Raw genomic sequence first — 13,448 nt, forward strand, 5'->3', positions numbered from 1 at the left:
AAATATAAATCCCATGTCAATGCCCTTCCATTACAAATCCTTAAATTATTTATGGACTGTTTGGACAATACCATCACAACAAAATAATGAGTATTGAAGGGAGAGGTCGCAAATGCAAGTGCATTATGAATGATATTTAGAGATGGTTAAAATGTAATTCTTTTTCTTTGGGTGGTGAATTTTAAAACTAAATGATTTTCCTGCCCAAATATGTGATTAAACCTCGTTCCCAAAATTACCGATGTTTTCTTAGCGATAATTAGAGTCTGACAGTAAAAAGGAAGACTTGCATTTATAAAGCACCTTTAACAAAATTGGACATCAGTGAAACACTTTTTGGAATGCAGTCACTGCTGTAACATAAGAAACACAGCAGTTAATCTGTGCACAGTGAGCACCTGCAAATAGTCACAAGATAGTGACCAGATCAGTTGTGTATTGTTTGTTAAGGGGAGGTACTGTCCAGGACAATGTGGTGAATTCTCCTGCTCTTCTTCAAGTTGTACCATGAGATCGTTGATGTTCCCTGTGAATGCAGATGGGGTTCACTACAACATTTCATGTTCTCAGCTTCAGCCTAGATTTTTGAGTTCAAGTCACTGGTGTGCAACTTGAACCCACAACCTCCTGACTTGGAAGTGAGTATGCCAGTACTGAGCCAGAACTGACACCCCACCCACTGCATATAAATTGATTATGGGTATTAAGCATGTAGCTCTATACCTGATTTACATTGGGAAAGAGAAACAACTGAAGGCTGCACACTGTTTCTTTCCTTGAGGTGATCTGCTTGTCATACGCTGCACTGTGTCAAACATCAATCTTTCACTCATAGTTAGATATGTAGCTTGGCAGGCGGAGTACTGACACATGTCATGCTAATAGATCTTCAATCAAAAACTCACTGTGGTTACCCACCACAATCCCCATATATTACAGGCCACAATGAAACCTCCCTGCACTGGTGTTAATGCCTGTATGTTTCCCCTGTGCCTTTGTGACAAGAACTGAATGAAGCCCCTTTACCTCTGAAACACCAGAGCCATCACACCGAATTGAACACAGGGCAGGGACTGACAATCTGGTTTAGTACTGAGAGTCCTTCAAAGAGGGGCTGGAGACTGCTGTCCTTTCCAATATTCATCCTTCAGCAGATCACCAGCATCCTATCCAGATGCATCACAGCTTGGTATGGCAACTGCTCTGCCCAAAGCCATGAGAAATTGCAGAGAGTTTTGAATGCAGCCCAGTCCATTACGCAAACTAACCTCCCCTTCACTGACTTCATCTACACTTCCCACTGCCTTGGGAAAGCAGGAAAAGCAGCCAACATAATCAAGGACCCCTCCCGTCCCAGTTATTCTCTCTTCTCCCCTTTCCCATCGGGCAAAAGATAGAAAAGCCTGAGAGCACATACCACCAGGCTCAAGGACAGCTTCTATCCCACTGTTTTCAGACACTTGAATGGACCTCTTGTACGCTAAAAGATGAACTCTTGGAGACACAAGAGATTGCAGATGCTAGAAATATTTTCTTCCCTCCTCTACCTGGCACAACCTGCCTCTAGTACACCCCTCCTCAGTCCACCAATTACCTCAGACACCTTCCTCTTCACTCCCCTTCTCCTCTTTGTACTGCCCATCTCACCTTTCTACTCTCAGTCCTGATGCAGGGTTTTGACCTGAAACAACAATTCCTTTCCTCCCACAGATGCTGCTCAACCCACTGAGTTCTTCTAGCACATTGTTTATTGCTCTTGAACTCTTGATCTCCCAATCTACCTCATCGTGGCCCTTGCACTTTATTTATCTACCTGCACTGCACTTTCTCTGTAACTGCAACACCATATTCTGTATTCTGTTTTCTTTTTACTACCTTGACGTAATTATGTTTTGCATGATCTGTCTGGATGGCAAACACACAAAAGCTTTTCACTGTATAGTGGTAGACTGTGCACTAAATTGGACTTCTTTTGTTCTAATTGTGTTCTTGTAAAAACTGAATAATTCACATTTAATTATGTTTTTCTTGTGAACGCTGCTTATACGATGCTCTGTGCCTGTGATGCTGCTGCAAGTAAGTTTTTCATTGCATATGACAATAAACTCGCATTTGACTTTGACCTTGACATGTGACAATAATAAACCAATGATCCAAAACATATAATCTGACCGGGACCAGATACAGAGGGTGGGACCAGAAGAGGCACGGAAACCCCCCAGTAATCACGAAGCACAACAAGGAAGTTCACAAATCCACATATCATGTACGAGTTTAATATGCTCATCCTAAGATGGTTAAGTTCAAATTTCTGCATGCATGTGTGCATCTATTCATTATAGCATGATGCATTGGTGGTTCATTGAGAAAATTCTTGGAGGTCCAAGTTTGTTTCCTCACCAATGCAACATTGACTTTGAATGGCACAGTAGTGCAGCTTGTAGAGCTGCCTCACAGCGCTGGAGACCCGTGCTCAATCCTTACCTCGGGTGCTGTCTGTGTGGAGTTTGCACGTTCTCCCTGTGATCGCATACATTTCCCCAGAGTACTCCTGTTTCCTCCCATGTCCCAAAAACGTGCAGTTCATTAACTTGCCACTGAGGTTGGTTAACTGCTTGTGGAGCAGGCCACGAATGTTATTGTATTCTGGTAGACAATCCCACCATGCTTAGCCATTTTATCTTGCTCATTGTTTTCAGATCTCAATTATTCTGTAGATTTCAGCTTTATATCCCTTTACCCCATCCACCATCAACCCAGCCCAATCCCAGGACCCAGACATGGTCACAGATGACACATTTTTAATAGAGAATGTTTGCAACTTTCTTGCAGTGATATATGTGACCTTGAGTCTTGGCATTACTTAAATTTGCAGCAAGAAGTCTCTAATCAAAATGGCAATTAGTGCACTGCTACACAAATCATTTTGGTGCACCAGAATTTCCAACCAGAGTCATTGTTAATCAAACTTAAATATGGTAGCTATTGGCAGTCCTGATTAAGGGGCATATTAGAGTTTGGTGTTTCAGGATAATGTAGCAAAGTGCTTCACTGAGAAGACTGTGGAAATCTGAATTTCCTCCCCGGAAAAGCCAATGAAGTTGGGACTTGTTTGCATATTTCAGTACATTGGTATTGGTTTATTATTGGTATTGGTTCATTATTGTCACTTGTACTGAGGTACAGTGAAAAGCTTGTCTTACAAACCGATCGTACAGGCCAATTCATTACACAGTGCAGTTACATTGAGTTAGTACAAAGTGCATTGATGTAGTACAGGTAAAAACAGTAACAGTACAGAGTAAAGTGTCACAGCTACAGAGAAAGTGCAGTGCAATAAGGTGCAAGGTCACAGCAAGGTAGATCGTGAGGTTATAGTCCATCTCATTGTATAAGGGAACCGTTTAATAGTCTTATCACAGTGGGGTAGAAGCTGTCCTTAAGTCTGCTGGTATGTGCCCTCAGGCACCTGTATCTTCTACCCGATGGAAGAGTAGAGAAGAGAGAATGTCCCGGGTGGGTGGGGGCTTTGATTATGCTGGCTGCTACAGGGGGATAGTTTCCATGTTTTACATCCAGTCTTTGATGGTCATCTAGCTGCTCAACAACAGAAAGCTTTACAACCAAGCCTCACCTAGATGGAACAGAGAAGACTGTTCAGCTAATCTATACCTATGATCCACCATCATACCATCTGATTGTTTTTCACTTTATATTTCCATTGCCAGTTGAAGAAAGCCATTCTATAAATGATTCCTTGTGTTCAGAATTCCCTCAACATAGTTAAGGATTTTTTTTAGATTACTGTTTGAAGCTTCCATCTGCTTTGACTGCTGTTGTAATTTAGTTTGAAAGGGGATTCTGGACTCCCCTTATCCATAACCACTTTTTAATTGTTCATGGCATCCAAATAATGATGATGTCAGATACATTGCAGCACTAGCCACGTGCTGTGATCCTCCTTTCTTTGGCCAATAAACAGGATTTTGTAATTTAAGTGCCCACAAAAAGATTCAGATACGCATCATTTCTAAGGCAACTCTCTTCTATTAAATTGCATCTCAGACTGCATTAGGCTGCAGATTTTGCTTTCTACTGATCCTTCCTCCAGATCCAGTACCAGGACTGAGTGCACAAATTTTGAGATGCTTGTGCGTATGCTTTCATTGTGAGTACAGTGTATCTCTGCATTACAGCAGTTCGGGTAATGGAAATTCACTCTTACAGAATTCACAAGTCACTCCCAAAAATTTTGAGATAGAGTAAAAATGTCATACAGAATTTATCCGAGAAAAAAAACAAAATAAATGCAAAATGCAAAAGAAACAACAAATATTGTCAATTTTTGTCAATTGTGGATGTTATGGAAAATTGCAAAATGGACGGTTTTCTGGGAATGCAACCTCCCCTTAATGCAGGGGTGTACTGTACTGATAATTTCAGCTTTCTTACTGAGACCATTGAAGAAAATATTAAAAATCTGAAATATTATGAATATCTGAACATAAAGAACGTCAAAGGAGTGAAAAACTATAAGACTGCAGAGAATTGTTCATAAAACATTGGTCATTTTTTTTGATGTTGGTGAAGTTGTGGATAAGTGCACTTTATAGCTTTGATAAATGATGAAACCTGAGGCTCTGTGCATTTTGCTGCCACCTTCTTCATCTGAGTTCTTGTCACTGTTTTACTGCTGTGGAAAGGCTCAAAGTGAAGGCCAGTTATCACCTCTTGGGCAAATACAAAGATTTTCTCTTCCAAACTTTGTTACCTCAGGAAGTCCCAGTATGCTTTACACTAATATATTACTTTTTGATTCATAAGAAATAGAAACAGGAGTTGAACATTTAGCCCTATGTATCTGCTCTGTCATTCAGTACGATCACAGATGATCTTTTACCTCAGCCTCACTTCCCTGCACTAACCTTACATCAGCAACCGAGTCTCCACAGCCGTCTTGGGCAGAGAATTGCTGTGTTTTTATGAAGACTAGTTTCTTTCAGCTACTCGTTCACTCTGGGCCTGTTGTTTACTACTTCTGGGAGCGTTTCTATGTCCTTATTTGTTTAAATTTCTCTTCCATTTCCTTATATCCTAATATAATTTCTCCTGTCTCTTTCTATAAGGAACCCACATTAACTTTTGCTAATCTTTTTGTTTTTCCCATTGGGTTTTTGTGGCTTAAAAGGATATTTATTGCTAACTATGCCTTGTTTTCTTTTTAAACGTTAATAATTGCTTGTTTAGTTTTCAATGTAATGTCCCAGTCTACTGTAGACAATTCATGTCTCATACCTTTATTCTGCTTTGTTTAGATTTTAAGACCCTGATTTCAGATTGAACTAATTAAATTTGTCTCTAACATTTTATGTTTACTTTTCCGTAAAGACCACTCAACTACCAGGGTTAATTTAAAAATTAAAAAAATCTGAAAGGAAACACAGAAAATACTGGCATTAATTAATTAACACTCTCTTATAACATAAAATTAGTCATACTTGATATATAAAAAAAGGTCAGTTTGCTTGTTGGTTCCTCAATATACTGATGGAGAAAACCATGTCTCATACCCTCCATGAACTTGTCCTCCACACTATTACTGCTCGTTTGGTTTGCCTAGTTTACATGTTGATTAAAGACCCTATTATTAATTGGAGATGTACTCAGCTCTCTCCCTGGTTATTAATACCCACTTCGCTACCCTGTACCCTTGTCAATTTCTCTTTACATTTCTAAATTTTCCCTCACCAGATCCCTTGTCCTCACTTTTTAGTTTGGAGACCTATCTTCAGCCCAAATTATTTAATTCACTGGTCCCAGCCCAATTCAAATGAAGTCCACACCAGCAGAACAGCTCCTTTGCTCCCTCATTCTCCAATAACCCAAGAATTGAAACCCATTTTCCCACACTGATCTCTGAGTATGCATTCAACTTTCTGATCTTATTGACTCCATGCCAATTTGCACTTACTCTTATGTGGGAAACGTGGAGGCCTATTAGAACAAAGCAGGCCCCACAATCACCAATGCAATTCTGACTTACCATTGTGGTTTCTAGGGGATATCAGCAGACTAGGTGAAGGTTCAGATGTTTTGATGGGTTTTTCTTAGTGATGTTTGGCGAATATTTGACCAGAACTCCAGGAAGAGTGATTTTGCTCTACATCAGATATGCCAGAAGACCTTTTGCATCCACTTGAGAGGGTAAATAAGGATCCCACTCTCACTATCATTCCCATTCTAATGTCTTACCCAAGAAAATACAGTTTTTCAACCATTGAACAATGGGACTGTAAACTTACTGTGCCAAAGTCTTAGGAATGGATTTCAAATCCACAGTCTTCTAAGTTATAATTATTGAAACTGAAGTCCCATTTAGTACCCTCCACTACTCATTCTTAATAATTGGTCTTAAAACTTTAATGCAAGAAACTTAATTGGAGTTATATTTGGGTATACATTGGAAAGAAAAATGGTGGAAAAGCCACAAAGAAACGCAAAATGGACTCTTGACCTCAAAATCTATCTCGTTGTGACCTTGCACCTTATTGTCTACCTGCACTGCACTTTCTCTGTAGCTGTGACACTTTACTCTGCATTCTGTTATTGTTTTACCTTGTACTACCTCAATGTAATGAATTGATCTGTATGAATGGTACGCAAGACAAGTTTTTCACTCTACCTCGGTACAAATGACAATAATAAACCAGTCCCAAAATGCAATCTTAAAGAAGGATGGGTTTGTGCAAGCGAGTTATTTTTGACACACTTATATTTTTTCACCTACATGCAGCAGATTCTGAAGACAGCTCCCAATCAGGCCATGAGACCCCGGGCAGTGAGTCCGCATTACAGGGGACCGCTGAGCTCGAAGACGCAGAGAGCTCTGACAGTAAGACAAAGAAAGGGAAGAAGAAGAAAGACAAGAAAAAAAAGGTGAAAACAAAAGCAAAGGAAAAAGACAAAAAGAAGGAAAGTGAGACTCAAGAAAAGAAAGCCAAGAAGAAGGGATTTGGAGCTATGCTTAGGTATTTCTTCAGATTTTCATTGCGTGAATTGATTTAATTTTGTACATTATTATGTTCTGATTTATCCATTTAGAAGTGATGCTGAGAAGCACTTTTTCCACACAAAGAGGAAATATGTTGCTCAATTGCTCATGCCCCCTGGCATCCAGGCTGCCTCTTCTTTCTCTCTTGCTGTCTTTCACTTCTCTACTGTGAAGTGCTTGTGATATTTCGCCACACAGGAAGAACGCCAGGTAAGTGCAAATTGTTGTTATTGGTGTGCCTGAAAAGTTCACCAAAGTGTTACCTTTAAAAACAACTGAAATGTCACCAGCTTCATTCCAACTGAGCTGTGTGAGTGAGTCAGCACACTGAAGTAATAATAACTTGGAGTCCAATGCCTGAGGGACAATTTTCTCATGGCAATACCTGTGGATCTGTCTGTTTTATGAATGGAAAAAAATGTTTTTTTAATTAAGTTCTCTAAATAGTTTAGAATTGGGCAAAGGCTTTTTAACGTGTTCTTCGTCCTGTGAATTCCATAAATGACCCCACCACCTCCTTTTCCACCCCCTCACTCCAAATGGGAAGTACCAAAATTTTTAAGAAATTACTACCTCTCCCTGAACAACCAAAACCTGCCCTTTAGGGGAATATGACTGCCTGTCTGAAATGTCAAATTATTTCCAGTCAGACACCCGAAGGAGCAGAGATGCTGGAAGAGGTAAAATTTGTTTTGTTCAAGCAGTCTATTCATGCAGCAAGGTAACACGTGGGTGAAGCAAGCAATTAGCAAGGCAACAATATGTCGGCCTTTATTACAAGTGGGTTGGAGAGCAAAGGTCTAGCCGCAGTTATTTAAGGCATTGTTGGATCATGTCTAGAATATTGTGCAGGCAAGGATGTACTTGCCTCAGCGTTAGTACAAAGGAGATACCAGATTGCTTCTTGAGAAAATAGAGATTGAGTAAGATTGGCTTCTACTCAGAATATTGAGAGTAGATCTCTGGTTTCTAATAGGGAATGACAGCGTTGAAGTTAAGGTGTTTTTCTTTAATGTGAGGGTGTAGAACAAGCTGATGGCACTTTAGGACTGAGAATGAGGAGAGGTTTCTTTACAGTCTTTGGCATTCTCTACTTGAGAGGGCTCCAGATGCTCAGTTGTTGAGCATGTTCAAGGCTGTGATCAATAAAAGTTTGAGCACTATAGAATCCGAGTCCACTATCCTTTCTTACAAACTGGAATGAATAATTTGGACATTGAGACACTGGGTTCCAGAACTTGCTGACCAAAGTTACATTGCTCACCAATGAAAGTATACACTTCTGCTTTGTTGATTGGTTGGTGTTAAAGCTTGATAACTCAATAATCAAACCAGATGTTAGCTGAGTAGCAGTGTTGCCTGTATTCTATAAATCAAAGTTTGCAAATTTGCCTATACAAAGATGAAGGCATGCATTTTAAACTAAATCATTTCTGAATAGCGTGTAATGATTTAGATCCCATAGAGTACCAAGGGAAGGCTATTCTCTTGGTTGATTCTTTAAATCTAGGCTTCATCCACCTTCTCAGCTGTGTAGGAAAGATCTCATGGTAACTGTCTTGAATGAATGTTGCCCCACTATCCTGGCCAACTTCAACCCTTGATATCAGCAACATTTCAGTGAGTGTGTTGTAAAGGAGCTATTGTAAAACCGAACTCAATGGCAATCAAGAGGCAAACTCCCCCTGGCTGGAGTCATCCCTCACACAAAGGATGATGGTTGTGATAGTTGGAGGTCAATCATCTCAGTTGGAGCCATAGTGGCAGGAGTTCCTCAGTTCAATGAGTTGGGTCCAAGCATCTTCAGATGCTTCATCAATGACCTTCTGTCCTTAATAAGGCTGGAAGTGGGAATGTTCCATAATGACTGCATGCTATTCAACTGTATCTGCAAATCCTCTGAAATATAGCAGCATGTTGCAAGACCTAGACAACATTCAGGCATGGGCTGCTAAGTGCCAAGTAACATTAGTGCCATGTAGGTATCAGGCAATGCTGACCTCCCACAGGAGATTGTCTCACCATCCATCCTGGACCTTCATTCGAAGGTGGAATTAGGCCAGTTGCCTTTTTTTGACTGGCATGGACATGATGGGCTGTAAGTTTTCTATGATTCAACAGCATCGCCATCACCAAGTCCCACAAAATCAACATCACTCCAGGTCAACATTGACCAGAAACTTACTGGACCAGCCATATAAATTCTATGGCTAGAAGAGCAGATGTGACTGGGTAGCCTTAATCAAATGGCTCACCTCCTGACACCGCAAAGCCTTTCTGCCATCTCTGTTACACAAATCAATAGCATGTTGGAATGTTGTCTAGTTGCCCAGACGAGTGCAGCACCAACAACAATCAGGAGGCTTGGAACAATCCAGTTCAGAGCAGTGTATATGATTGCTATTCAGTGCACTACCCTAAACACTTACCTTTCTCCTCCAGTGGACCACTGTGCATGGACAAAATGCACTACGTGTAATCACCAAGGCAACTCCAACAGTACCTCTCAAGTCCAGTATTTCCTAAACTCAAGACATCTGCTACCAGGAAGGACAGAGGCCTGAATCATAGGGGTTTAACACCACTTGCACTTTACTCTCAAAGTCATACAGCATTGTGATTTGGACACATCACCCTTCCTTCATTATTTCTGGATCTCAATCCTGGCACCTCCTACTAATAAAACTACTGGAGATCTTCACCATGAAGACTGCAGCAGTTCAGGAAGGTGGTTCACCACCACCTCTCAAGGGCAATTAGGGATGGACGTTGAATGTTGGCCTGGCCAGTGATGCCCGCAAATGAGAAAGCGACCCATCAACCAGTGTTCTCCAAATTGATTACTTGGCCTTGGTCCCACTGCTGCTTGTGGAATCTTGCTGTGCACAAACTAGCTGTCATGTTTTTAGCAATAACTCTATTTCAAATACCTTTTGGCCATGAACCGTTTTAGGATGTCCAGTGATTTTGCAGCAACAGCCTGGATTTGATACACTTGCCTCAGGATTAGGAGTTCAAGCCAGAACCTCCTGACTCAGAGGCAGGAATTGCTATCCATTGAACCACGCCTATCACATGTGTTCGGCGAAGATGCTGAAATTTATCAAGTGGCATTTTCGTGAGGAAAATATGTAGATTTTTTTTCACCCTAAATTAGGCAATTTAAATGCTAGAGGGTAAGTCGTTGTTCACAGGATTTTGAGATCAACTTTTGCTCATGTTAAGAGTCAATACACGTTGACCCTAATGAGGCCATAATCTATCTGGTCGTACCGATAAATGATTGCGCCAGGTTGTGACAGGTCGAGGCAATAACTGCTGATTGTTATGCTAATTACAGTCGTGCAGTAATGAATTTTATAGCTTTTACTCTGTTCTAAAAGTAATTACAGTAAAGAAAAATCATTTTTATTGAAACCCAAGAATGGTGCTTGGAATTTGAGATATGCAGGGAGAGACGAGGAGCATGGGGCCAGCACAAAAGTAGGTGATAAGAAACCTTTGAAATTTATAGATTAAAACAATGGTGTACTGGAAAAAAAGGAAAAAATGTTCATTTCCTACCTGCCACAACTTCAAAAATATCAATGATTTGAAGTGCGGTCACTGTTGTACTGCAGGAAGCACAGCCATTAATTTGTAAGCAAATGTCAGTGAGATAGTGATCAGATTATCTGTTCTAATAATGTTGATTGAAGAAAGAACATTGGCCAGGGTACCTGGGAGAATTCCACTCCTTCCTTCTAGATAGTTACTTTCACCTAAGAGGGCATGTGGGAAACCTCAAGGTCTCACCTGAAAGATGTAACCTCTGACACCAGCTCAGTATTCCCGCTAAAGCTTCAGCCAAGGTTAGTGATGTGTGTGCGCACACATGTCTGTTCATGTGTGGAGTGCAAGGGTGGTGGGAGGAATCTTTATTTTGCTATTTCCACGCAATTCCATGTGTAGGAAGTGTTTAGTCATTTCTCTCCAGCCACAAGAGAATGGGGAATGTCTGATGGACCAGCCAGTGTTTTCCTGCTCATTATTTTTGTACTAATATATTTTTGGCCATATAACAACTTCCAGGTCAATATTTGTAATATTGATGCACCATTGCTGCAACCGCTTTAATTAAATTATTGCATTACCATCTCATGGGTAGGTTACTTGGCCAATTGGAGGATTATCCAAAATATGGATGATGATTTAACAAAGTGTCTGGAGAGGAGAAGGTAGGTTTTTTTTACATGGCAAACTAAGTTACAATCGGGGGGGAAATAAGTGTTGTGGCAGCAGAGTGAGTGGTAATTTTATAAAGTGAATTGAATATATATTTGAAAGGTGAAAAATACAGGGCTTTGACAGAGAGTGTGAGAATAAGTGCAGAGATCTCTCAAAGAACTGGATCAGGCACAATGGATCAAATATGCTACATGATTTTATGAGGACAGGGACTGAGATCAAAGAGGATCTCTGTCCAATTGAAGGTGGAACTTCCCTGGAGATGTGAGCCTTTCATTAAGCTCCCTTCATCCCCACCTCCCCATCCCAATCAAAGTTAATGTCAGTTGGCTCAGCAGTGTCTTTCACCAATTCTCTGAAGACAGAAACAGAATTTATTATTCCCTGGACATCAGCAGAAGGATTAATTTATGTGGATGGTCACAGGCTAGCTCAGAACAGACTGAAGCATATTAAGAAATTTTAAGCAATGTTTTTTCTCACTTTTTTTGTTCAATTTTGTTCAATCCTCTTTCTGGTTCAGTCTTGCACTTGATGCTAATTGAGTCCCCGCAGATATTGCATGTTAAACATGTAGGCAACCTTTCATCCTGCCCGCTCACAGATTAAACCCATTTTCATTAAACACATGAAAGCAACCTCTCAGTTGGGAATCGAACCTCTTCCCATTTTTTTTCAGGACTGAGCACTCCCATATCAAGTATAGTATGATTTGTATGCTGAATAGTTGGAGGGTATCTGGTAACTTGCTTGTGAGTTACGGTCTGCACTGCTAATGGGATATATATCATATCCCTCCTATCATTATGTAATGCATTGTGCTTATACCTTATATTTAAATAATGTGGTAAAGACCTGGCTAAAATTAATTGGGTAAAGAAACTAATCAAATGCATAGAATGGTACATTTTATTCCTTTGAGATCTCGCTTGAGTACAGAACAAGGCATTGAGTGTGCTAATTAGGCTATTATATGGTGTGTATTTTAAAATGTTTGTTTAGAACATTTCTAATCAAGAGGACTGTTCAAAGAAAAAATTATACCAATATCTAGAAACTGATATGGTTTTATCTTCATGAAATGAGAAAATCATTCATTAGAGTAAGATAATCACATGTGGGTATAAAACTTCCCCCTGCACTGAGCATCAGTTACTCACTCATTACTACAAGCAAGAATTAGTTTAACAGAGTTAAGTACTTGTTGCAATACCATGTCAATCAATACAGATCGGCAAGAAGTAGGATAATACTCATTTAACTTTTCTTTCTTTTTTCCTCCAAGTCCAAGATTAAATGGAGAGTATTCCTCCCACAATGTACTTACTTATGCCATTAATGTAAAATATCCTCAGGTATTTCACAGAAGCAAGCAAGAAACCATTTTACTCTTAGCCAGTTATGGCATGACATAGAATGACTAACACCAATATAAGGCATTTAGACAGTGTTTTAAATATAACAAGAGATGTCTAGAGGAGTATAATTGGACTACCAGACAGAATTTACCAAGGAGCAGTGCAAGTAGGTGTTAAGACAGGTAAGTAAGACCTGGATCAAAGAAGATGTTTTAAAGAGCATCATAAGAGAGGAGAAACAGTAGTAGAATTGTGGAGAGGTTTAGGGCCTAGATAGCTGAAGGCACCAGTGCTAGAATGAGCAAAGTTTTTACCTATACCATTCATTGCATTTAAACTCTAGTTCTCTGTTGTACTCAGTCAATCATATGTTGCTCATGAATTGGCTCTGCCTTCCATTCCATTAATGACTCCAGGTCAGCTCCAGCAAGGTTATATGCAGTCTAAAGTTCTCCTGTTCTCTTCTCATCAATCACTTGCAGGCCATTTGCACCATTTGTTAGATGCAGAGTAGAGCTCCTTTTTTCCCTGCTGCATCAATCACTCCCAGGTCACTCACTCCTGGTCCATCTCACATGATGCTAATTGTGTCCCTGCAGAAACCACATGTTAAATGTGCAGGCAACCTTTCATCCTGCCAGCCGCACATCATAAACCTATTTTCAATAAACACATGAAAGTGTTCCCTTAATTGGGAGCAGTTTTGATGTCCCAGTTTGCGTGGCCATGTAAGAATAATTTGGGTTATTCCATGCTGATTTTCCAACTTGAAACACTTGAGTGCTTTGGTCTGGCATACTTATACAAGTCTT

At 40.1% G+C, this 13,448-nt stretch overlaps 1 protein-coding gene across 2 annotated transcripts in view; it reads left to right on the top strand.

The window, feature by feature from the left end:
* The window catches only part of LOC127577496 (partitioning defective 3 homolog B-like), a 787,668-nt gene that overhangs the window by 459,312 nt on the left and 314,908 nt on the right, over positions 1-13,448 (top strand). For both annotated transcript variants that reach the window (XM_052028727.1, XM_052028736.1), the window contains exon 18: positions 6,794-7,028. In XM_052028727.1, the coding sequence (XP_051884687.1) occupies positions 6,794-7,028 (235 nt within the window). The remainder of the gene's footprint in view (positions 1-6,793; positions 7,029-13,448) is intronic.

The sequence above is a fragment of the Pristis pectinata genome, chromosome 1, assembly GCF_009764475.1.
Source record: "Pristis pectinata isolate sPriPec2 chromosome 1, sPriPec2.1.pri, whole genome shotgun sequence".
In the NCBI taxonomy this organism is placed as follows: Eukaryota; Metazoa; Chordata; class Chondrichthyes; order Rhinopristiformes; family Pristidae; genus Pristis; species Pristis pectinata.